This window comes from Xenopus laevis, chromosome 9_10L (genome assembly GCF_017654675.1).
Source record: "Xenopus laevis strain J_2021 chromosome 9_10L, Xenopus_laevis_v10.1, whole genome shotgun sequence".
Lineage (NCBI taxonomy): Eukaryota > Metazoa > Chordata > Amphibia > Anura > Pipidae > Xenopus > Xenopus laevis.
This window is the reverse complement of record NC_054387.1, coordinates 54,840,744-54,865,043: the sequence shown is the minus strand read 5'-3', so window position 1 is coordinate 54,865,043 and position 24,300 is coordinate 54,840,744. Positions and strand designations below refer to the sequence as shown.

Genomic DNA, 24,300 nt, shown 5'->3' with positions numbered 1-24,300 from the left:
GGAGGTATGCAGATGGTTGCTAAGGTAATAAGAACTATAGCAACCATTTGCTAAAATTGCAAATTGGATAGCGGTTGAATTAAAAGCTAAATAATTCCTAAACCACAAATAACTACAATAAAAAGCAATTGCAAATGATCTCAAATATCGCTTTCTACGTCACAGTAAAATTTAACTCAAAGGTGACGAACCCCTTTAAATAGCCATTTAGCCAACGGACCCAGCTGATGTATTATTCTTTCAAACAATTATTTTCTCATTTAATTCTTCACGGAAGAGGACGTTTTAGGCGCGAAGCCGCAGTTCCGGCAGTAGTGGGCGCGCACTGATGATGTCATGGTACTGGCAGCCAATGGAGATGCTCGCTGACGCCTGGTTGCAAGCGCGCACTTTTCGGGACTGGTTGATGGTTGGTGCGCGCTCGCGTGACGCAGGTTTGCGCGGGAAATTCTATTCTGCTTGTTGGTTCGGCTCGGTTCTGGACAAGTTTGTCCTGTAATGAATTGCTGTCTGTGACGCGGGTATCGGGGGAGATGGTCGGGATACTCGCTATGTCCGCTTCACTGGAGGAGTATGGATGCCAGGTGGGACTCACAGTTTTGTCTGTCGCTGCAGTTGTGTCGCCCACTCGCTGTTTGTTACGAGAGTATTCGCACACTTGTCATTTAACTCTATGTTGTTGGGGATCATGATCTACCCCTGTTATTTGTCGGGTTTTATGTTTGCCTACCATTTATTGTTAAATAGAATTCACTTCACTACATCCACAGCTGATTCGGTATCCTCACAATGGCAAGTGCCCAGTGGGGAGAATTTAGTGCCACACTCTCTCTGGAGGGGGAGGTTAGTGCCACACTCTGGAGGGCGAGGTTAGTGCCACACAGTGTTTTGGTGGGTGTTTAATGACCGTGTTTGGGGTAGGGACAGGGTGTTTGGGAAGGTTAGAGCCACTGTTTGTTTGTGAGCAAAGGTCAGTGCTGCACAGTTTGGGGGAAGGTGAGCAGGGTTGCCAGGTCTAATTTTCCAAAACAGCCAAAGTTCAAAAGTAGCCCAAAAATATGTGCATTGAAAAATAAATAAATGCATATATGTGAAAATACGCCTTTTTCAAATTTTCACCGATTTGCAAATTTTTCCACAAGTCCCCAGTGCTTCTGAAACCATTTGCGATTTTGCTGGGTGACACGTCAGGGCCTGGGTAGTGTCACACTGTATGTTGTAGGGGGTAATGTCTGTACTTACTCTGCCTTGTTGCAGTAAGTCAGAGAGCAGAATGGAGGGGAGTTGTAAAGCAGATGCTTGGTCATGTTAGGGGCCCCGGTGTGAGCAGCAGACACAGTGGCTTTTTAGCCTGTTAGAATGTTTGGTTCCCTTTTAAGCAATGAGTGGCAATATGTGAGAGTATGTTGTGCTGTATGAATTGGTCTGTGCTTTTGCCATAATGAACACTTGCTGCTTATCTGTTTGTAGGCACAAGCTCTCTCTAGGGTAGAGGCCTGTCCTTGCTGTACGTGTGTGTGTTTCATTTCCAGTCATTGTGCTGGTGTATGGAGCAACTGTGGATGGTACGCAGTTTTTTAAATTGTGTTTGTGTAATTGCAATATATGTGAGTTGCTTTTTGCCTATTGCTAGGCATTGGCCTGGCACAGTAGCTTTACACCACTATGCAGCTCTACATGCTTAATACATGCAGTTTAAAGGTTTAATGTATTTCCCCAGGGCCACCTAACCCCTTATTGTGTTTCATTCCCCAGCCATGCAAGAAGTCTAGAAAGGACGAGGAGGCACCCATCAAAACCATCACAAACTATTTCTCCCCAGTGTCCAAGAACACAGAGAAGGTGCTTTCATCTCCCAGGTCCAACAATATAGCGGACTACTTCAAACAAAATTCTCCCATCAATGAGAAGAAACAGACTTCAAAAGCAGAAAATGCAGCTATCCAGCAAGACACCCCTCAGGCAGCTGTGGCAGACTCTTCAGCAGCTAGTGGCAAGCCTTCCAAGTGTAGGAAAAGGACTAATTTAACAAAGAGACTGGGTAGTCTGACACCAGAAGCTGTGCGTGACCTTGGTGTGCAAAAGGGAATCAACAAAGATCTAGAGAGCGAGAATGTTTGTGGGAAAACTGGCTTCATGGGTAGTGATACAGCAGCATTGCTTGCTGCGATCTGCAGTAACAAAGGGGATCTTCAAGATAGGATTGTGTGTTCCCCTGGTTCTAGTACCCCAGAGGTCAAGGATACTCTAAATAATGCTGCTTCTAATACGGATACAAATATTCAATCCAAGTTAAGGAAACCCAAACAGACCAAAGTTAAAAATGCACAGTCAAACACGGTGCAGAAGAAGCAGGATTGTGAGCCAGGTAAGCCATTCATTATTTCAGGAACATCCCTGGACAGCACAGGTGACACTATGGATTCAAGCCTGCCGGTAAATGTAGACGGCTTGCATGGAAAGGACAGTATTTTAGTTGTTTCTTTTGAAGAATTCATAAAAAGTCAGGGGGAAAAGGACATGGAATCAAGTTTAGAGGGAAAAGATCTAACACCCAGTCTTTCAGGTGAAGATGTTCCTAATGAGAACCCTCTGAGAAATGAGGATTGGGCTCAGAAGCCTTCTCCAAAAACTGTAACTGTGCATGCTCAGATTCACGTGTCTCCACCACATTCATATTCAGCCACGACCGTGCCAAAAAAATTAGCTTCCATCTTCTTGAAAAAAAAAGATTCTGAGGTGGAAAAGAAGGCAGTGGAGCTTGTTTCTGAACACGAGTCTGTTGATTTCATGGTTCAGAATCGGAAATCAAACGTTGTTGTCCTGGAGGATGATCTGGAGTTAGCCGTGGTTGAAGTAGAAAACCTAGATTATGCTAAACAAAAGAGCACTGTTGTGGAAAGACAGCAATTTATGAAAGCTTTCAGGCAACCTGGTGAAGCAGGAAAAAGTGTTGTGAAGAAATCTCTTTCCAAAAACAAGAGTCTAGCTGACATTCCTGCTCAAGAGGGGTTTGTTGAGGGACAACAGAGAACATCAGCCAAAAAGGTAGGAACTGAAGTGCATCAAATCAAAGAGGGTGCCAATAATCAAGAAGAAACACCAAAATCAAAAGATGTGGTGGGGGTTAAGAAGAAATGTACTTCAAAGAATGCAGGAAAAAACCCTACATTGAAAGGAAAAAAGCTTAAAGAGCCCAGCAGTGGCGCTTGTAAAGCTAGTAACATTAACCTGAGAAGAAGTTCAAGGCTTCAGACATCTGAAACACCCGCTCTGAACTCACCTGTCAAAGGACATTCCATGATTGACCTTCCTTTACAAATGTCTACCCCAAAGGGAAGAATCCCCTGCCGCAAAAGTGATATTTACCGGGCAGAAGTCATTAGTATATCCACAGAGGCAAATAGTCCAATACGGTAAGTAAATGTACAGCAGCCCATTATTGCAATGAGCTGGGATCAATGCTTATAAACACTCACATAGCACTGTGTCACTATTCTTCCCCTGCTTGTTTACCCGGGGAGATACCTCCAGGTCCGGAATATTATGTCTTTTATTGTGGCTAGTATGAGGGGGTTGCTATTTTTACGAAAAGAGGTTTCAACAAGAACTGGCGGAATCCTCTTAGTATTTAGATACTTTGTGGGCAAATAAGTGTGTGGTTTTAGGCCTGGTTGAAACGTACCCCCCCCCCCAATTACTGCTTCATAACTTTTTTCCAACTTTTGATTAGATCTAAAATTATACATAATAGAAAATAGCTGGATGGGTCATTCCCAGTTCATCATACATAAGACTTCCCTTTATCTCTTTGGGTCTTTATTGCTTTTTGAAATAATCCCACAAACTGCCTCTAACATATGCAGCTCAATGAGGAGGCCGATCCCAGGGCCACCCACTGTTCATAGCATATCACTTCCCACTGCCATCATTTTGCACAGGTGTTTAGCTCCTAAAAGTTCACGCGAGTATACCTTCCAGTAACCTGGCTGCTCTTAACATATGTAACATTTCGCTTTTGACATAAATGTCCTGTCAGGCCAGCTGTCTGTGTGTTAAGCTCTGGGTACTTCTTGCTTGCCAAATATACTGATTTTTGTAGTGTGCACATTAAGCCATGGAATTAATTCTTTGCTGAAGTTAAAGGACTTGGTACATATTTTTATGTTGCTTTGTATTGAGACCAAGGGATATATAATGCTATGTTTTCTTCTCTGTCACAGAATGAGATTTACCCGCTTGAGTACCAGAGCTAGTGGAAAAAATAAAAGCCTTTTAGCAGATGTTCTGTCCACCCCAAGAAGTAACAAGGTAAAAAAAATTTTTTTTTCCTTGTACGTAAAGCTTGCCTGCATTTGAACAAAATGTTCTAGGAATGTAGCACAAGAGGTTCAGTAGTTGGAATTGAATGACACTTTCCTTAATACAGGTTGTGGCTAGTTCCAAAAAAATTGACAAGGCAAAGAAGCTGCTTGAGAAAGCAAAATCCGTTCAGCAGAATATCGCCAAGCCTGAAACCCCCAGGAGGCTGTCGTCCAGACAAACGGCACGTGCTGCAGACAAGAAAGTCTTGCAGGTTTGTTACAACCGTGTGAGTCGAAGCTTGGCTTCCCCTTGTCTGGTATTGTGATGCTTGTTTAGATAAGGCTTTTGCAAGACCTTCATCTGAAAAAGTGGCTGTGGTATGAAATATGACTAATTTATTCCAAATCTGCTAATATTTTTCATATATAGGAATCCATATTGATTGTGGATGAGAGCTCCAGTAAGGCTCGCAAGGTCCATGAACCAGGAAGGAAAAAGCGTCTACGTAGTGTGAATGATGTGTTGGGAAAGAGAGAGAAAATTAAAAAAACTGCAAATCTATCTACTGGTAACCATTGCAATGTTTAACTTTTCTACTGCTGTAATACACATCTATATATATTGTGCCTCTATCCAAGCTTAAAAAAAAGGTGTATTCTTACTTTTACGATTCTACTATTTTAAATGGTTTCTGGCATTTTATCAGTTTTCCGATTTAAAATGATTTCCGCTTAACAGCTCTTTTTGAAGGCCATGAGTACCAAAGACCCTAACATTCTTTGAACTTCTTGTATTCTGTTAACTCTTCCAGTTGCTAGACTCTGAGCCAAAAGTCTGGTGCGAGCAGTCTAAATAATGCAAATATATCAGAAATTTAAAATGTAAAAGTCCTCTGAAAAGCACTCTGTTTACATCAATTATTTATTATATTAATTCAAAAGGAGAAGGAAAGCAGGCAGTTTATTGGCAGTAGATAAGTCACAATAGTACAAGCTACAACTCTTTATTCTGTAGAATGCATTACAATACCTGAGGAGATGGCTCTGTTTAGGATAGCAGCTGCCAAATTGGCTTGGTGTGACTTAACTACCTGCCTTAGTCTCTCCCTGCTCACTCATAGCTCTGGGCTCAGATTACAGAAGGGAAAGAGGAGCAAACTGAGCATGTGCAAGCCTGTTCCCTGGAGGTTTAAGCTGAAAGAGGGAAGTCTGATGCAGAAGCCCATGTACTGTATACACAATTGGAGGGAAGAAATAGTGTTTCTTTTGACAGAGGACTCAGAGCGGCATTACTTTGAGGGTTTACTGCTGTATTTATTTAGACCTTTCTGATAAAAGGAGAAGGAAAGGTTAAAACTAAGTAAGCTTTAACACTCCCCAAACCATAATGCTATTTACTGTACCTGCCAGTCCCACCCCAACTGTCTCCTCTCGTACGATTATCTACTGTATCTGTCTACCTAGCCAGGAATTCATTCCCCGACTCTCCTCATTGTTTAACTCTTCTGATAGCCAAATGAAATATATTTGTAATTAAGTTAATGTCTCTTGTGCCACACCACACAGGGAATCTTTATAGCTTTTTATACAGAACAATGTTTTACTGACCCTTATGCTGCTTACTGGCATTGCTTGCTACAGCTATATTTATTATCCACCAGTACCCTCAAGTCCCTCTCAGTTGTTTTTGTTCCTGTTCTGCCTTTGTTTTGGGTTTGCTGTAAGAATCGGTTTTCCCCCTCTGATTTGAAGCTTTTGCTAGTACAGCACCCCCAGCTGTTTGTATATATGCGCATCCCACTCTTTATCTGCAGCATTGTCCATGTGCGTCCTTTCACTCTTCATTTCTCTCAAAGGGCAAAGTACGTCTTCTGGGAAAAAACTGAAGAAGCAACCTTCAATCACAGTCATTGATGATGGGTGGGTTGTGCTGTTTTTCTTACCCTGTGTATTGCTTGGAGACAAGTTCTAACGTTGCCTGGGTATCGTATTGTATATGGGATCTTGATGGAATCAGTTTGTCTTTGGTGTCCCAATGTATTTTGATAGTGGGGTCTCGCTTAATCAACAGAATTACTTTTTTCAATTACTTTCCATTATTTATTTTTTACTGTTTTTCCAAAATCTAAGTTTAAAGTTGAATATTTGTGTCTCTGGTGTTTCAGTCTGGCAGCTCAGTAATTCAGGCGCAGATTGTGAACTGTTAAAATGTTGCCATATTTAGTTGATACATTTCTCAGCAGCATTTGTGGAGTATAAGCAACTATTGTATCAATTTTAACAGCTGCCTGTAATGAAACCCAGAGATTCTGCTCAGCAGGGAGGACACCAAAAAGAAATGTATCTACTAAATGTATCTAAAAATGACACTTTACACTTCAAAATGAGAAAAACAGTGACACATAGAAAGTCATTGGAAAAAGTCTTTATTTCTGGTGATCTATCAGAAAACAACTAGTTGTTTGAAGGCGAAACACCCCATAGGCTCTATGGTGATCACAATTAATGGGGCAAGCTTAATCAATGTACATCACGGGGTCTTCCCCCACCTCTCCACATAAAATCAAATGAAATAAAAACAAAACTGATTGTCACTATAAATTCTACTATAAAAGTTTTGAATGTGCATGTCAACTCTTTCACAATTATTTGATATTATGACCAGAGATAAATAGTTAGGGGCCCCCATATGGGTTGTACCTTGACGTGGTATGTGGCTTATCAATCTTATGATCATAATTTTGTAACTAATAAACCCCTGTCTTTGCAAATACGTGCATCTGCATATATTACTTGTATGACAAGGGACAGGGAATGTGCATTGATCAATCTCTCCTTTTTCTCTGGCTGTAGTTAATTTGGCCAGGTCAGTAGCACTTCCATTGTATTTTAGTACATTTTTAGCCATGGGGTGCTCCCACAAACTTTCCTCTTTCACAATTACCTGGAAGGAAGGAATCATGGAACCCTTTGGATATTCTTTTATATGTATGCACCATAAGTACAAACTGCACACCTCGAGTGTAAATAAAGAGACCTGGGTGCTCAAGTAAATTTTGTAAATATAAAGTCTCAAGTACTGGCACTCACAGGATTTGCACAAAAAAGGAGGAAAAAGGTTATCTGATGAATAAAGATGATGGTTTATTAAACCTTCATCTTTATTCATCAGATAACCTTTTTCCTCCTTTTTTGTGCAAATTGAACCTGGAAGCCTATATCTCATGTTACAGAAATACAGACAGAACTATTACAAAGGGCAGGAGAAAAGAACTCTGTATTAGTATATATGTTGGAAGCAGATGAATGGGCTGCTGGTAAGAAATAATTCTTGGTGCTTAGTTGGAAAGAATTCTGGCATATTTGTTTACTGTCCTCCTTTCTCTTAAAGACCAGAGATTTCTGAAAACTCTGTTGATGAAGAGCAGTTCAAGGCAAAACGGGAATTCCTCAAGAGTGGTTTGCCAGACTCCCTAAAAAGGCACATTGCAAAAACCACAGCACTTTTGGAGGCATATGCTCTCTCTGGCTCTTCCTTTCAGAATGTAGTACATGTGCAGCAAAGAGATGGTATGTTTGTTTTTGTTTTGTTTGCTGTGAGCGACATTTTCTTTAGCAATGCATACATATTATTATTTTGGGAGAAATTGTGCATTATATGTCGGATGCTTCCAATGAACTTGACTCTGATGTGTTACTGGTCCTCGTACTAACTTCTAATTTCTTTGCCATGTTTTTGTACAGATTGCCAAATGTGGCACATGCCTTTGCCTCCCTGCCCTCATCTCACTGACTTTGATGACCAGAGCCCTGCTGTGCCTGATGTTGCCAAGCTGACCCTGTCCCTTGGCGAGTTCACCTGTGTGAAGGACAAGCTTGCCATCCCCATGGCTCCTACTATGGTTAGTGAAGTTTCCAGCAAATGTATCTGTCTGAGACTGCAGTAGACAATGCAGAATAAGATGTAACATTGGACTATTCATAACAGGTTGTTGTGATGTATTGATGAAAGGGTTCTGTCTCCTAAGCTGTGTAATTTTACCCCAGCTGTGTAGTTATACTGAAAAATAATTATTTGGGTTGTTAAAGTCCTGTAATATGCTTATAGTTTTTTCCCCTTATTATTCAGGTGAATAAAAGGCAGGTGTTTTCTGATGCAGCAAGAGACCTACTTTTAGAGGAAATTCGCTTTAGTAATCCTCAGTTTCCTGTGAAGAGGTTTCTCTCCATGTTTCTCAAAAAGCAAAGTGATTCAGTTGCCCTTCTGGACACTTACAAACCAGGTTTATGTTTCTCCTTACAGAGATTGTGTTGAATACATGTTTATCTTCTGCCTAACTATTCTCTACAGCCTGTGCCCTTACTGTGAGCACTTTCTACCTCTCCCCAGGATTTCAGCCTCAACCTACAGAAGCAGTTCTTCTGGAGACTGGAACTCGGGGCAAGAGGAAAAGAAAAGATTCTCCTGGCAATAAGTCAAAAAGAAAAAGATCTGCTGGGAAAGCTGAAGAGCAGAATGAAATCTGTGATTTAACATCATCTGTCGATGAGGCCTCCTCACAACCTAGCATCCCAACTGAGATTTGTGGTCTGGTTCAGAGGGGACAAAAGTGTCTGGAGCGTAAAACTATCTCAGAGCTGGATATACATACCCAAAAAATTAAATCTGCTTCTAAAGGTGCCACTGCCTCTTATAAATACGTCTTTGTAAAATTAAATACTGGGAGACTGGTTCATATTGTGGTTGTGTATGCTTGCTGTGCTTAGTGTTAGGGTTTATTTTTCTTTCTCCATTTCAACTATGGGCAAACTTGTGGGACTGTCTATTTTTTGTTCTGTTGTTTGAATCTTACAGCCAGCTTTAGACACTAGCCCGAGAGGTTGCCAAATGAGCAGATCTTACTTTGGATATGCCCACCTATGTTGGGTGATGTTGGGCTTAATCCATTTGTTGGCCCTACCGCTAAAAAATTGGATTACTATGGCAGGAATACGAGCCGTCAGAACAAGGGCCGCATCAACTAGCCAATGTGGTCCTCGATCCAATAGGAAAAATCTAACCTGCCTGATCCTCAGCTAGTCCATTCTCAAACAGATATCTGTTGGTGAGCCCGTCAGATGGACCCATACGTGAGTTAATCTAAAGGGCCCCAATTGGTAGTGTAAATCTGCATGTGCATGGCCAACTTTTAAATTGCAATACTCATAACAGAAACCGATCACCCCCAACCCCTGGGCCAAATCAGCATGCTTGTAACCTCTAAGGGCTATGGCACACAGTTCCACTTGTAGCCAGCTACTTGTAGTGGCTACAAAACAAATCAGAAATTAGAACGATTGTTACCCTTTAAATTCCTGTCTGATTACAGGTACCTTTAAAAAAAATATTTAACAGGGAAGCTACGTGCACTGCATTTAGGGTTGCCACATTTTCTATAAAAAAAATAGCAGCCTTTCTATATATTTATCTTTTTTCACTATTAATAACACTGGGATCAGCCATCATTTAGCGGCCAGGTGGCAACCCTAACTGCATTAAATCAGATGTGCTTAAACTCTCTTGTATAGGAGGTTGCTGTCTGGATGCGCACAGACATATTCACACACATGCCAGCAGCCACATTTATGACTCATGAGCCATATCACTTTTACTCATGTTGGGCCAAACAGATAAACTTTTGCTCTAGGACTTGCATTAATCTAAATATTGGTGAGCACAGTCTCATCTTTTCCAGAGAATGATTTTTAATGAGCAGTGTAGTTATATAAAAGCTATTGATGGCTGTCTCAGTGGATGGTGTTTTAACCCAACAATAAAGGAAGAGGAAGGTAATGATGTTCCTAATGGTGCCAGACCATAGGTTTTAATTCACAGCTTGTTTCCCTATTAGAAATCTGGTCTCTTTTCTGAATTAGATACTGAGTGTGATGATGTTCTGTGGACAGAGAAGTATCAACCTCAGAATACTAGTGAAATGATTGGCAACTCTGCAGCCATTCAGCAGTTACACAGGTAAGGAATGATGCATTGTATTGGTTGGTGTATTTAGCCATTTTGTTCCTGTTTGATAATTGGTCTACCTATGTCCTTTCCACAGCTGGCTAAAAGATTGGAAAGTCAGAGCTGAAAAAGAGGAGAAAAGTCAAATGCAAAAGACAGAGAAAGAGAAATCAGGTATTTCTAAGATAAACAAGTTAAGGCACCATTTGGGCAAAGCTGGGTTAGTCTGGTATCATGCAGCGAATACATGTAAGTGTTACAGTGCAAGACTCACATTGGCCTCAAGCGGTTTCTTTTTTCTTTTTTTTATTGCTAAGACACATGGGACCAGAATGACTTTATGACCATGGACTCTGATAGTGAAGAGGAGTCTCTGTGTAACACTGTACTGATCACCGGTCCTCCTGGAATCGGTAAAACTGCAGCGGTGTATGCATGCGCCCAAGAGCTTGGCTTCAAGGTAAATAAACCGGCTGCTCTGCCAAGTTTGTGCCAGATAGTTCGATTTGTTTATATGAAAGAATTTCTAATACTCTTCATAGGTGTTTGAAGTTAATGCATCCTGTCAGCGCAGTGGAAGGCAGATCTTAACACAGCTAAAGGAAGCCACGCAGTCACACCAAGTAGATCAGCAAGGGGTGAACACCCACAAACCATGTTTCTTTAGCAGTTTCAGCTCGACAAAGTCTCCCAGTAAGTAAACTCACGGATGGCCCCGTTATTACAGTAAGCAGAGTGGAAAAATAGGAAAACAAATGATGCACTAAACAGAATAAGTGATGCAATATAATCCAGTCTCAGAATTTACTTTCTAGTTGTCGATTCAGCTTAAAGGAAAACTATACCCCCTTTACTTTCTAGTTGTCGATTCAGCTTAAAGGAAAACTATACCCCCCAAACAATGTAGGTCTCTATTAAAAGATACTGAGTAAAACAGCTCATGTGTAAAACCCTGCTTCATGTAAATGAACCATTATCATAATAATATACTTTTTTAGTAGTATGTGCCATTGGGTAATCATAAATAGAAAATTGCCATTTTAAAAACTAAGGGCCGCCCCCTGAGATCGTAAGATTCACTGTGTACACATACAAATCACATGTAAGGTCACATGAGCCAATTAACAGACAGAGTTCTGCCTTTTGCTTCCTCACTTCTTCCTGTTACAGTTAGTGTTGTAGTATTTCTGGTCAGGTGATCTCTGAGGCAGCACAGATAGAGTCACGAAATGGTGGTTCAAGGCAAGAGATGTAAAAGGGCAATATTTATGTAAATATATATTCCAGTTTGGTAAGATTCTTTAATATGTCATTCAATTTGATATAAATTATCTGTTGCTTAAGTATTCATTTTGGGGGTATAGTTTTCCTTTAAAGGCAGACCTAAAGGCAAATGAATAAAAAGGCAAATTGCATATTGTCTCAGAATATTAATATTAACCCTTTGACCTATTTTCCCCTTCAAGGAAAACTAAACTCTCCAAAGAATGTGGTTTCATCTCCAAGAAAACCACCGGCCTCACCCAGAGGCACGGGACTTAGAAAAGGGCTGGCACCCAAGTCTCTGGCAAATTTCTTCAAACCGCCTGCTATTAAGAGAAATGAGGAGAAACCCAGTGCTACAGAGGCTTCCAAAGGTACATACTTTTACTATATTATAGAACAGCTCATTGTAAGCAACTTTTCAATTGGCCTTCATTTTTTCTTTTATAGTTTTTGATTTTTATTTTTCATTCAGGCAAGGTTTATTGATATATTAATTGTACAGAGTTGTGAACATCTATTGCCAGGGATAAACAAAGGTTCATACAATACAGTCCATCAGCGGTACACACATATCGCTTAGTAGTTAATTGCCACATTATTCTCCTTTAATACTGCCTTATGCGTTTCGTGCCTACTTAGTAGTTAATTGCCACATTATTCTCCTTTAATACTGCCTTATGCGTTTCGTGCCTACTGAGGCATTTACTCATGCCCATTTACATTGGAGGCTAACAGTAAGGTGACTGCTAATGGCCACCATTGTGCCCACCTATATCTCCGTGTTATGCAGTCTGTAGGTTCCCTTCATCCTTGTGCAGCTGATACATGATGGTAATAAGGTTACAGCTCTGCAGTTAACAGGCCTGTGTGCTTTTTGCAGGGCTAGGGAAGGGTGTGTTTCTGAGGGAAGTTGAAACCAAGCCAAATAAGAGTCTATATGCAACTGCACAAAAAGAAACTGGATCGGAGGAAAAACACAGAAAAACCGCAACATCTCTTATCCTATTTGAAGAGGTATATTCACTAACTTTATTTAGTCATTAGAAAACTAAGCTGCCACACACACCACTAATGGCAGAGATTGCTTGATGTTGGTGCCTGGAGGCACTGCTGCTCAGTGGGATCTGGTTATTTTTATTGTAATCATTTTTATTTCTTTTGAATCAAAACTAACACAAAATAAGAAAAAAGAATGACTGGTATAATAAGTATAGGTATGGAAAACTTTTTGCCTCTTTATACATTTTTGTTGGGACAATGTACATGCAATACATGCAAGACCCATAGAGATTTCGGAAAAGCTTACGTTTTAGTATTGGAGTCCTATTGCAAAACACTTTGCTGGTCTGGCAACATTGCACTTCTCATTTCAGGTAGATGTAATATTTGACGACGACGTTGGATTTTTGAGTGCAATCAAGACTTTTATGAGCACCACAAAGCGGCCAGTGATTCTCACCACAAGTGGTAAGCCAAGCCCCAGAGTTGTTGGACATGAGCCTGCATGGAGTTCTTTTGCTCAAGCTAACAGATGCATCAGCTATAAATGTAGTACTTCTGGACAAAATGATACGGTTCTGGAGCTCTGCTGCCTAGGAATATGAATATCTGCGCACTCAGAATATTCCTATGTACCTTGTATATCACTTCATATAGAATCCATCAGCTCTCTCCTGCAGAATGGAACATTACATTTTGTTGAAAATATTATTTAGGTAGTTTAGATATGGGCCAATAAACCACTGAAATGTAAAGGCCAATAGGTAAAGAAAAGCTGAGTTAGACAGCGGGTTTCCCTAAACTAGTCTGACTTTCATTGTGTTCCTCTCCTAGATCCTACATTTGGCTTAATGTTTGATGGCTTCTTTGAAAATATTCATTTTAAAACCCCTTCGCTGGTAAGTTATAGTGATGTCAAATGGTGGTCTCATCTTAGGAGTGGGGGTCTACCTCAGTTTGGGTTTGGACAATGTCCTTATTTTCCCAGGTCAATGTTGCAACTTACCTGCAAGTTCTTTGCTTGGCTGAAAACCTCCGAACAGAAACAAAGGATTTTTTAACATTTTTATCTGCCAATAAGTGTGACATCAGGCAAAGCCTTCTCCATCTGCAGTTTTGGGCTAGTAGTGGTGGAGGTGGATTGGTGGAAAAGCCACTGCAAATCTGTCGTAAGTTCATACCTTTCTTCTCTGTAATATACATGTATGCATAAACAAGTGGAGGGGAACAAACCAACAATCTGTAGATAAACTGGACTTTTATTTGTATTTTGAGGCTGTGTGTGTTACTTGCATTGCTGTCTATTGCCCCATTTAATGCTAGTTCTTTTCTATACAAGGCTCGAATACAGATGGCTTAAAAAAACAGGCTTTGATAGGAGCTGAACTTCCAAAATGCAACATTGGCTGCACAGAGAATTTCATGGGTCTTCATAACATTATTTTACCCACAGACGGTCTTTTGTCCTTTATAAAGGTGAGTGACTTTGTTTTATATCAGAATTAACCTTATCTGTACCGAGTGGTGCAACATACAGTAAACACAATTTTATGTAATTTGTGTAACACACAAATTTTTATGCAATTTGTGTAACTTTCTGCTGTCTGCATTAGCTTTCATGTGCTGGTTTAAAGGAGAAGGAAAGGCATGATTACAAAACAGTCCCAAAATGTTGCCAATTACTCCCTGTCCTGAAACGCTGGGTTAGATTGTCTGCATTTGTATTTTAACCTTAGTTCTCCTTTAAGAGTGCCTTGAATTAAACTTATGTGCTAGTTTGCTTGTCTGGGTAGCACTTCCTATTGTGCAGCTCATATTAATGTTTGTCTTTCTAGAATCACGTTCCCCAGACACAAGAAAGGAATGTGCTCCAGCGCTTGCTTACAGAGTTTCAGATGAACAATGTGTATTTTACACTGAGTAATCTGGAATTCCTCCTTCCACTGCCAGTTAATATTCAACTGCCAACTCTGCTGCCCCCCTTGCCTGAGAATTCAGCAGGGCTTGATAAGAATGACAAGGCTGATGAGAGCCCACTGAAAGTGTCGGCGCAGATGAAAAAGAGAAAGAAGCTTCTACTCTTTAATGACAGTGATTTGTTTGATAGTGATTCTGTCGATGAAATGCTTAGCTTGGTATCTGGCATTCAATCCCAAGAGGAGACAGGGCAGAAAGACCTTCCTGAAGCTGATAGAGAGAAATCAGAAGGCACACAACCTGCCCCTGAAAGGCACAGACTCAGTCAGGAGGAGCAGAAGGCCTCTCGGTTAGTTTACCGCTGCCTGGGGTCACTTGCAGACTTTGTTGACAATATGTCCCAGATAGATTGCTTTACATATAATCCCAAGGACCAAGCAGATTTTGGTAACGCCAACTGGACAGAAAGTCGAATAAAGGACGGCTTGTGTGATGGGCTGAGAGTAGAGACCAGGGACTGGAGCAACAGCCAGAGCTCCGGGGAAGTCCGAGCAACCATAGAAACACTTGCTTTTCAGAAATGTTTGTCTAAGCTCTCAACAGCCATTGATACTTCACTTGAAGCCTGCACAGCAGCCAGCCACGACCCCACCAAGGCACTCACTTTGCATGTGTCTGAAGAGAGGGGTAATGTCTGCTTCTGCCAGAGTGCAGCCAGTTCCAGGTAATTCATAACCTTCTGGGTGTTACATTTAAAGATATGCATCCTTTTTAAAGAGATTGGTGTTATTTGGATAAGTTGGACGGTGTGATTAGGGAAACACTGTGCAGTTTGGGGGTGAAGATGTTGCTCGGTTTTGAGGGCTAGTTACCCATTATTGGGCTGTTTTGGTGCATGTGAAGTAAAACTTGTCAAGTAGGCAAAATTATAGCAAGCGAAGGTGAAGTGGGTGAAACCATAGCAGAGGCAGGGGAGTGGGTGAGACTATAAAAGGTGAGAATTAAAGCGATAAGGAGTAAAACTAGCTTGAAGAGACAACCTATGCATTGTACTGTTCCTGTTTGTGTTGCAGTGTGGCAGAGAAGAGGATGTCTGTGGTTAGGACAGTTCTGTCCAGCAGATCTTTCTTTGGTCTGGGCAACAGGCAAGCCAATGTAACAGAGTACCTTCCTGCTATGCGCTGTATCTGTCGCTTGCAACGACTGAAAGAGCAAGAGAAGACTAAAAGAAGGTGGGTATCGTTCTCATAAACCACCTCACACTGCAGGTCATGCTAACGAGGCTGCACTTCCTCTTCCAATTCTAGATCTCCCCAGTTTCAGCACCTGTGGGGCTAGAACAGGACTAGGGTTGTTATCAATGTTGCCAGCTTGGAAGAGACTAATTTTTTTTATTCTTTTGTCCCAGGTTTCTCCATTATTTTGAAGGCATTCATCTAGAATTATCTAAAGCAACAGTGAGCAGCTTGGCAGCAGACTTTCCCTAATGTGCTTTAACTATACAGGAACAATTGGTGCTTTGTGATATGGATTTTTAGGGACAAAACACTAATTTTTTGGATGTCGCCCAGGGACCTACAACACTGCCAACACTATTTCTACAGCCCTCCAGCACCAAAATAGCCTGTCTGTTTTATGGCATTGTATTTGCAGTGCTCTGTACTTTTGCTGGGAGTTGCCCAGTGCTTCCAGAATTAAAGGATCAGTAAACCTTTAAAACTAATGTAAAATTGACGTGAGTGCTATTCGAAACACTTTTGCAGTGTACCTTTATTTTTTTTAATTCCAAGATATTAAAGGATACATTTACTGTTAGCATAAATTAATTTTGTTACAACAGCGCCACCTGCTGGTCATTTTCTGACCACCTAGTAGTCAAGGAAGTTGTCCGGAGAAAGAAAGCGGGCCGGTCTGATGTTCTAGTTAGGAAAACAATTAAACCTTTCTCAAATCTTTCCTAACCAGAAGAACATCAGAGCAGCCCTCTTTCTTTCTCCTGACAACTTCCTTGACTACTTGGTGGTCAGAAAATTATCAGCAGGTGGCGCTGTTGTAACAATTCATTCATGTTAAGTACATGTATCTTAGAATTCCAAAAAGAAAATGAATATACATTGCAAAAGTGCTTTGAAAAGCACCTGCATCAATTTTACAATCACGTATTTGAAAGGTTTACTTATTCTTTAAGGCTGACATTTTGCCTTCAAATCAATCTCCAAAACTAGCCTGTGTTGTAACATGAAGCATTATTGTAGATCTGTTTCACCCTGTAGCTCATTACTAGTATTGGAGATACTGGAGTCTCAGAATTTAAATTCTGTACAAGTTCTAATAATAATATTACTGCAAGCCAGATGTGTTTATGGGGTACATCGTAACTCCTGGTGGACTGAGCTATGATTAAAATAGTGTAAGTGTGGAGCAATCAGGTGTTAGCAGAATCAGTCACCTGTGTGACTAGAGGAACCAACTTTTCTCCTTCATATCCGTGTGTTTAGGGTTTGTACACTGTTTACTCATTACTCAAACAGGGCGACAATCCCAACCTGGGCAGTAATGTCCCACTCAGCCATGTGCAGCTCTCAGCAGATCTACTTGCAGCTGTGGAAGTGTTTCAAAAATACAGCACCCCTAGACAGTGTTCTTAAATATAGTGCGGCAACTTGTCTGTTCCTGATAAGTCACAGGCTAATGTTTACTTCTGTAGGCACAGTACAGAAAAAGGCTGGTCTTCTGAATACAGCAGCATGTGTACTCACGCAATATTCCATGTTGGAAACTAATAGTATAATGTGTGCCTGCTGGGTGAGTGATGAGAAGTGTGTTGTAATATACTAGATATGTATAGGAATGTAAAAATCACTTTGTACAGTTTATAAAGCAGATCCTGGCTGAATTTCCAGCTGGGAAACACTATTGTCTGACACGCGCCTTGTATCATACAAATGCATTTTATGAAATTGTGTGCAGCCTTTTAATAATATTAAATGTTTTACAAAATAAGCTGCTTTTTTCCTGTTATCATTCGCTAGGCAGCAGTTACTTTGTCAAATTAGTATACTTGTGCTTCCTTCAAAGGTAGTCTTTTACACTGCCCACAAGCTTGCTGTCTCATGTCCGGACATCAATTGATGTCATGCTGCCATTAACCTGCGCAACTGTTCACTCTCCCACTGCCAGCACTGCAGTTACTTTGTGCCCCTCTGTTCTTCAGAAGGAAGGGGGTGGGTGCACATAGACTATTGGTGATTACCCTCCTGGAAGTCTGGGTGTGATTGCTGCAATCCCTGTGCATGGGCAATATATTTCTAGACACAGATTGTACAGCAGGAGGTAGGACTCAGTGACAGGGGTGTAATAGCATAAGCTAGCTCTAAATGTTATGTACATCCTCCAGAAGCTTAAACTATGTATTGGTGTTTTGAAAGAGAGCCCCTTCCTTATAGGACAGGGAAGCCCCACCCCTATAAGGTTATACTTTCAGGGCAGCTGTGTTTTGGAATGGTGTCAGATCCAGTTCATTACAGTGCCGAGGGACGGAAGTGAATGCAGAGCTACGCTCCCCACCAATGAGCCTGTGCAGGGAAGTCCTAGAACACAGCAAGTTCATAGAAGGCAATAGCCTGCAGCAGAGCATCACACAGCTCCTCGTTTCTGTTCTGCCCTCTGGGCTGTAAGTGGTTTCTATAATGGAAGATTGCGTCTTGGGGGAATCGAACTCTGGGCTCCTCCTGAGAGACAGAGTGTGTTAGCAGCTGCTTTGCAATCTCCAGACCACTGGTGCGTGATTCCCCCACCATGATATCAAAGTGTTTCCCCACCGTGCTTCTTGCCATGCTTAGTACCCTGTGCTCTCCATCAGCTTCGTATTGCATGTTCAGCATAGCGTAGAGCATGGCTTCCACTGTGCGCATGTGTAACATGACTGGGAACAGGCTGGTGTTCTGCAGGGAGATTCCAGGCTTTTCCAGAACATAGAAATCTGCCACTGGGAGCTTAGAAACCACTGCTGAGACCTGTCGGAGGGAGAGATTCCTAGTAATTACTCTATACATAGAACTTTCCCCCAAATACAGGTTAAGGGGGTTACACATAAGAGAATTTTACAGCTTTACTTACATCCTCCAGGTACATGTGCGCAAAGTAGGGCCCCTTCATAAACCTGTACCATTCCTGCTGCTGCCAGTCATGCACCATCATGGAGCGGCTTACGTGGGCCCAGGCTATTTTCTTTATTCCAAAGACAATGGATACTATGCTTTCAGTAGCCTAGAAAGGAGAGAATTTTATATAAAAGTTTTAACTTCCCCATTTTCAGGCAGAGTGCTGTTCTTGCATTCAAACTATTCTATAACTGAAGGTCTGGCATTTCTCAGTTTATTATTGCTGCCTGTGCTGTAAGCTGGTCATGTACATACAGGTACATATACTGGGGAAAGAATCCTTCAGTTTCAACCATCTGGGCTCCTGATGCAGTGTATCCCCCTCACAGTCTGTCCTTTCAGTCTGTAACTCCTAATCTATTAAAACAATCATTCAAATCCCATGATCAATGCAGACAGTCAAATTATAGAAATTGCACTTAATTCCTAAACCTGTGTCAAACAAAAATAATCATCTTCTCATGGTTAATGTCCCTGTAATAACAGAATGGGACACACTAGCATCCCAGACTAAGCAACCACAATTTCCCTTGTTACCAGCAAAGAGTTGCATCACCTTAAAATAACCACTCTGAGCTTTGCTTGGCCAATTCTATGCTTCCTGCAGGGTCCAGAGCTTGGGATTTCCCATTTGCAAGTCTCACTGCTACAGAAATTCCACCCCTAAGACATGTGATAGTCAGACACACTGCTGTACCCAGAGAAGTATGCACCACCCAAATAAACTGAACCAAATCAGCATGTGCTTCCCTGCAGTTGGGCGTTTCCAATCTGTACTGACAACATTGGCTCAGATTCAAATTTAATGTGACCCAAATTAAGAGAGATTCCCCCTCCACCCAATTATCTCCCAAGGGCCATTTTCTGTTAACATTCCTGAAACCTTTCTCGCTAAAAAGAGATCTAACCCTTCCATAAAGCAATCTCTTGGGTATAGAATTCCACACGTGGGGGCAGATTTATCAAAGGTCGAGGTGAATTTTCAAATGAATAAAATTCTAATTTGGAGCTATTTTTTGTGTAGTTGGACTATGGAATGGTCTAAATTCGATTCAAATTTGAAAAAAATTTGAATATTGAAATTCAACTTCAACCATTCGCCAACTAAAACCTGCCGAATTGCTGTTTTAGCCTATGGGGGACCTCCTAGAACTTATTTGGAGTCAATTGGTGGACCGAATTTGATTCAACATTTTTCCCAAAAAAAACCAAAAAACTTTGATTTTTCAATTGATTGTGCTATTCCTTCGATTCGAAATTTGGAGAATACGGACCTATTTAGATAAAAAACGAACCTGCTCGTCCAAAAAAAAAAAACGGACTTAATTTCGGTTGGTCTTTTTGAATTCGAATTTCGAAGTTTTTTCAATTCAAAATTCGACCCTTGCTAAATATGCCCCCTGGTGTCTCTAGTATTTGTCTCTACAGAGTCCAAAGTAGCTGTAGCACACATCCGTTTATTGGCTCATTGTAGACTTCAAAATATGGCAATGTTTCGGGCCACACAGGCTGCTACAGAGGAACAGAGCATATCCAGAGCACCCGACCCTTACTTGTAGAGCATGAGTACTGGGCATTTTCCAACTCTGCTGCACCTCCCATTCCCTCCCTGAACCTAGGCCTTACTGTTAAGCATGGCCACTGGGCAATTTGTAATTCATTAGCTCAGCAATGGCAGCAGCCAATGGTTATTTTTACTCTACCAAGCACACGCTTAGTACCTGTACTAATAATACTGCTGCTGTAGGGACAAAAGGGAGCACTCCTCCCTTTATTCAGTCTGGGAGTATGAGCCAATACTTCCCAATACCATAATGTTGTCAATGGGATACTGACATTTGTAGCACAAGAACATCCACAGACAATGCTCCAGTTAACCCCCCCAGTATAAAGATAAACCCACCTGCAGCCTTTCTGTGGGTACATCAGGCTTTATAAACCTCACGCTGCTTCTGCTCTCAGGCCGGCGCTCCTTCTTGGCGTCTTTATCCACAGGGCTGAGGATGGAGTCAAACACTTTCACTGTGATTTTGTGCTTGAAGTGTGGAACTTGGACAACACTATCCAGGTCTAGGAATGGCCCATGCTGCTCCCTGTACTGGACAATACTGGCAGATTTCTTGCCCCTGAGCAGTTTGATGGCAGCCAGCTCACTCTGGGGGGCAGTATTGAGAACATGGAGGATCGTGTCTGCTTCCTCATCTGTATAAGCTGCATTTAGGCTTTCTTCTGTCTCTGCCCTTCCTTCTGCACTTTCCTCCATATCCAGCTCAGCTGCAGACTTGGCTAGACATTGAGAGCAATGAATGTGTCTGTGTGCAGGAAGCGGGCCAAGACCTCTGAAGGGCAGAATTCCTCTCCCTGTAGGAACAAGTAGACTCTTAAGGGGGGACAACATGACACAGAGGCAACTCCTCCAACCCAGGGCTGAAATAATGTGGCCACCATGGGCTGAGAGGAAAGAAGCTGTGGCTACTAATATACTGGTACAGGGACACACACATGACCCAAGTACTGAACCTCATTCAAGTTCCAGCAAAATGGGAAAAGCAGTAGCTTGCACACAATTCACTTTACTTATTCCATCCTATGGGAAGACTATATGGGGCAAATAGTATTTCAACCCCACTGCCACTCTCCCTATATATCTGCACATACCCACTGGGCAAATAGTATCTCAGACCCACACAGTCCATCTCCCTATACAGTTAGGCCCATAAATCTTTTTTCTAATTTTGGTTCTGTACATTACCACAATGAATTTTAAATGAAACAACTCAGATGCAGCTGAACTGCAGACTTTCAGCTTTAATTCAGTGGGTTGAACAAAAAGATTGCATAAAAATGTGAGGAACTAAAGCCTTTTTTAGCACAATCACTTCATTTGAGCGGCTCAAAAGTAATTGGACCATTGACTCAAAGACTATTTCATGGGCAGGTATGGGAAATTCGTTATGTTATTATCAATGAAGCAGATAAAAGCCCTGGAGTTGATTTGAGGGGGGTGCTTGTATGTGGAAGATTTTGCTGTGAACAGACAACATGCGGTAAAAGGAGCTCTCCATGCAGGTGAAATAAGCCATCCTTCAGCTGCAAAAACAGACGAAAAAAAACATCCAAGAAATTGCTACAATATTAGGAGTGGCAAATTCTACAGTTTGGAACATCCTGAGAAAGAAAGAAAGAAAGAAAAGCACTGGTGAACTCAGCAATGCAAAAAGATCTGTGACAACAGTGATGGATGGTCGCAGAATCATTTCCATGGTGAAGAAAAACCCCTTCACAACAGCCAAACAAGTGAACAACTCTCCCCAGGAGGTAGGCATATCGATATCCAAGTCTACCATATAGAGAAGACTGCATGAAAGTAAATACAGAGGGTACACTGCAAGGTGCAAGCCACTCATAAGCATCAAGAATAGAAAGGCTAGGAACAGCCTATGATTAAGTGTGTATAAAATGAAATGTGTAAAGCAGAGGACACAATAAATATTTTTACTTCATTTCAACTATTGATGGAAGATTGCCTTTATTTGAGTGCCTGCTCCAGATTCATTTACGGTTGTCTGCTCCCAATGCCGAGGGCTCAGGGCGGTGCGCTTGGGCCACTTCCCCCATGTGGTGAGTAAGTATTCTACCTCATGGAGACCCTCTCTTCATATCTTATTACAATATTTAAGGTGTGGAACAGCTCATGATCCAAAGCATATCACATCTCTATAAATCATGGTGGAGACAGTGTGATGGCTTGGGTGTGAATGGCTGCCAGTGGCACTGGGACACTAATGTTTATCCATGATGTGACACAGGACAGAAGCAGCTGAATGAATTTTGAGGTGTTTAGAGACACTGTCTGCTCAAATCAGCTAAATGCAGTCAAATTGATTGGGAGGTGTTTCATAATACAGATAGACAATCACCCAAAACATACAGCCAAAGCAACCCAGGAGTTTATTAATGCAAAGAATGGGAATATTATTGGATGGCCAAGTCAGTCACCTGATCTAAACCCAATTGAGCTGCATTTCACTTGTTGAAGACTAAACTTGGACAGAAAGGCCCACAAACAAACAGCAACTGAAATCCGCTGCAGTAAAGTCCGGGCAGAGCATTAAAAAGTAGGAACCCCAGAATCTGGTGATGTCCATGAGTTCAAGACTTCAGGCTGTTATTGGCAGCAAAGGGTTTTCAACCAAGTATTAGAAATGAACATTTTATTTTCAGTTTTTTTTTTTAATTTGTCCAATTACTTTTGAGCCCGTGAAATGAAGTGATTGTGTTAAAAAAAGGCTTTAGTTCCTCACATTTTTATGCAATCTGTTCAACCCACTGAATTAAAGCTGAAAGTCTGCAGTTCAACTGCATCTGATTTGTTTCATTTAAAATTCATTGTGGTAATGTACAGAACCAAAATTAGGAAAAAGTTGTCTCTGTCCGAAGATGTATGGGCCTGACTGTATATCTGTAAATACCCACGAGAGGGGGATAAAAGGGCAAATCGTACATCAGCTCCACATTGCCTCCTCTCCCTATATATCTGCACATGTTCACTGGGGGGGGGGGTGATATAAGGGCAAATAAAATCTCCCTCTCACTATGGATTTGCAAATACCCACTGTGGGGGAAGGGTACATAAGGGCAATTTGTATGCCAGCTCTATTGCCCTCTTCTATATATCTCTGCACATGGCCACTGGGGGGAAGGTTATTAGTTAATACTGGGGGGGGAACAATACTTCAGCCCAATTGCCCTTCTCTCTATTGATCTGCACATAAGTATAGGATGGAGGGGAGCGATTATACAAGGTTACAATTTGGGGTTGCACTGAAGTAGCCACATCTGCCCTTCCAGCCCATAGGCATTTCCCTGACAACCTTCCCTGTAGGTCCGATGCCCCTTTGTATCAACAACATTTTACCCCTGATGTCAGGGCACAAGCAAAAAGGGCACATTCCAATAGGCAGATTACCTGCCGCACAGAGGAGACGCAGACACCTGATCATCATTCCCATCACGTAAATCCGCGTAACTTCCTGTACGTCCAGAAACGTCCTCCACCCGGAGTAGGAGCCGCGCGTATAAAGTTCCCCTAGAAGCAGCACGTGGGGGCAGGGTCATTTTTAACGTTAACGCCCCCTTCTTTAAACACTGGGGCCACACCTCGAGCCGTCACCAACTATAATAGTAAGCAGGGGCGGAAAACATACATACACAAGGGTCTTTTCAGATAATGATACCCTCTCCCAATCTGGCTCTGGTGTTATTAGCTACCAAGGGGTTGAACTGGATGGATCTTGGTTTTGTTTCAACCCAACTTAATTATGTACCGGGTCTGGGAGCTGTGGTTCCCTTTGGGGTGAGAGCCCATGATTCCTGAAATCGATTTTGGCATTTCTTCTGTATTGTTAATACCCCATCCTTGGGTAATGGACAGAATATTAGACTCTAGGGCATAATGAGCAGGTGTAGCTGGGCACAACTGGTACATACACTTAGACTGATACTGTCAGGCACAGTCATACACATAAGTAGGGTTACCACCTGGCCCGTATTTTACCTGCCTGGCCAGTAAAAATGATGGTTGATTCCAATGTTATTAATAGGGAAAAAAGATAAATATATAGGAATGCTGGTATTTTTTTCATGAAAA

At 41.6% G+C, this 24,300-nt stretch overlaps 2 protein-coding genes across 3 annotated transcripts; one reads left to right on the top strand and one right to left on the bottom strand.

The window, feature by feature from the left end:
* The first annotated feature begins 310 nt into the window (after positions 1 to 310).
* atad5.L (ATPase family, AAA domain containing 5 L homeolog) lies at positions 311 to 17,490 on the top strand. Of its 2 annotated transcripts, none has more exons than XM_041577357.1 (23): positions 311 to 584; positions 1,756 to 3,416; positions 4,224 to 4,311; positions 4,430 to 4,591; positions 4,735 to 4,873; positions 6,161 to 6,224; positions 7,696 to 7,874; positions 8,049 to 8,206; positions 8,434 to 8,587; positions 8,695 to 8,982; positions 10,221 to 10,317; positions 10,403 to 10,479; positions 10,623 to 10,765; positions 10,848 to 10,998; positions 11,772 to 11,942; positions 12,452 to 12,585; positions 12,945 to 13,038; positions 13,405 to 13,469; positions 13,559 to 13,739; positions 13,910 to 14,046; positions 14,406 to 15,211; positions 15,561 to 15,719; positions 15,896 to 17,490. In XM_041577357.1, the coding sequence occupies exons 1-23, from the start codon at positions 534 to 536 to the stop codon at positions 15,972 to 15,974; spliced, it is 5,238 nt and encodes a 1,745-aa protein (XP_041433291.1). In that variant the 5' UTR covers positions 311 to 533; the 3' UTR covers positions 15,975 to 17,490. The 2 variants fall into 2 exon arrangements, with proteins under 2 accessions (XP_041433291.1, XP_018091049.1); XM_018235560.2 differs by having other exon boundaries at positions 313 to 584; positions 4,430 to 4,576.
* tefm.L (transcription elongation factor, mitochondrial L homeolog) lies at positions 17,448 to 23,774 on the bottom strand. Its single transcript, XM_018235562.2, has 4 exons — positions 23,620 to 23,774; positions 20,554 to 21,011; positions 18,607 to 18,756; positions 17,448 to 18,503 (listed from the first exon to the last, which is right to left on the bottom strand). The coding sequence occupies exons 1-4, from the start codon at positions 23,660 to 23,662 to the stop codon at positions 18,078 to 18,080; spliced, it is 1,077 nt and encodes a 358-aa protein (XP_018091051.1). The 5' UTR covers positions 23,663 to 23,774; the 3' UTR covers positions 17,448 to 18,077.
* Between the last annotated feature and the right edge of the window lie 526 nt (positions 23,775 to 24,300).

Excerpts from the sequence above, each read along its gene's own strand:
- tefm.L (XM_018235562.2), bottom strand. The coding sequence starts at position 23,662 with ATGGGAATGATGATCAGGTGTCTGCGTCTCCTCTGTGCGGCAG. Across the intron at positions 21,012-23,619 it reads GCGTCTCCTCTGTGCGGCAG|GGAGAGGAATTCTGCCCTTC; the intron begins GTAATCTGCCTA and ends TTGTTCCTACAG. Across the intron at positions 18,757-20,553 it reads TACCCACAGAAAGGCTGCAG|GCTACTGAAAGCATAGTATC; the intron begins GTGGGTTTATCT and ends TCTCCTTTCTAG.
- atad5.L (XM_041577357.1), top strand. The coding sequence starts at position 534 with ATGGTCGGGATACTCGCTATGTCCGCTTCACTGGAGGAGTATGGATGC. Across the intron at positions 11,943-12,451 it reads TGCTACAGAGGCTTCCAAAG|GGCTAGGGAAGGGTGTGTTT; the intron begins GTACATACTTTT and ends TGCTTTTTGCAG. Across the intron at positions 14,047-14,405 it reads GTCTTTTGTCCTTTATAAAG|AATCACGTTCCCCAGACACA; the intron begins GTGAGTGACTTT and ends TTGTCTTTCTAG.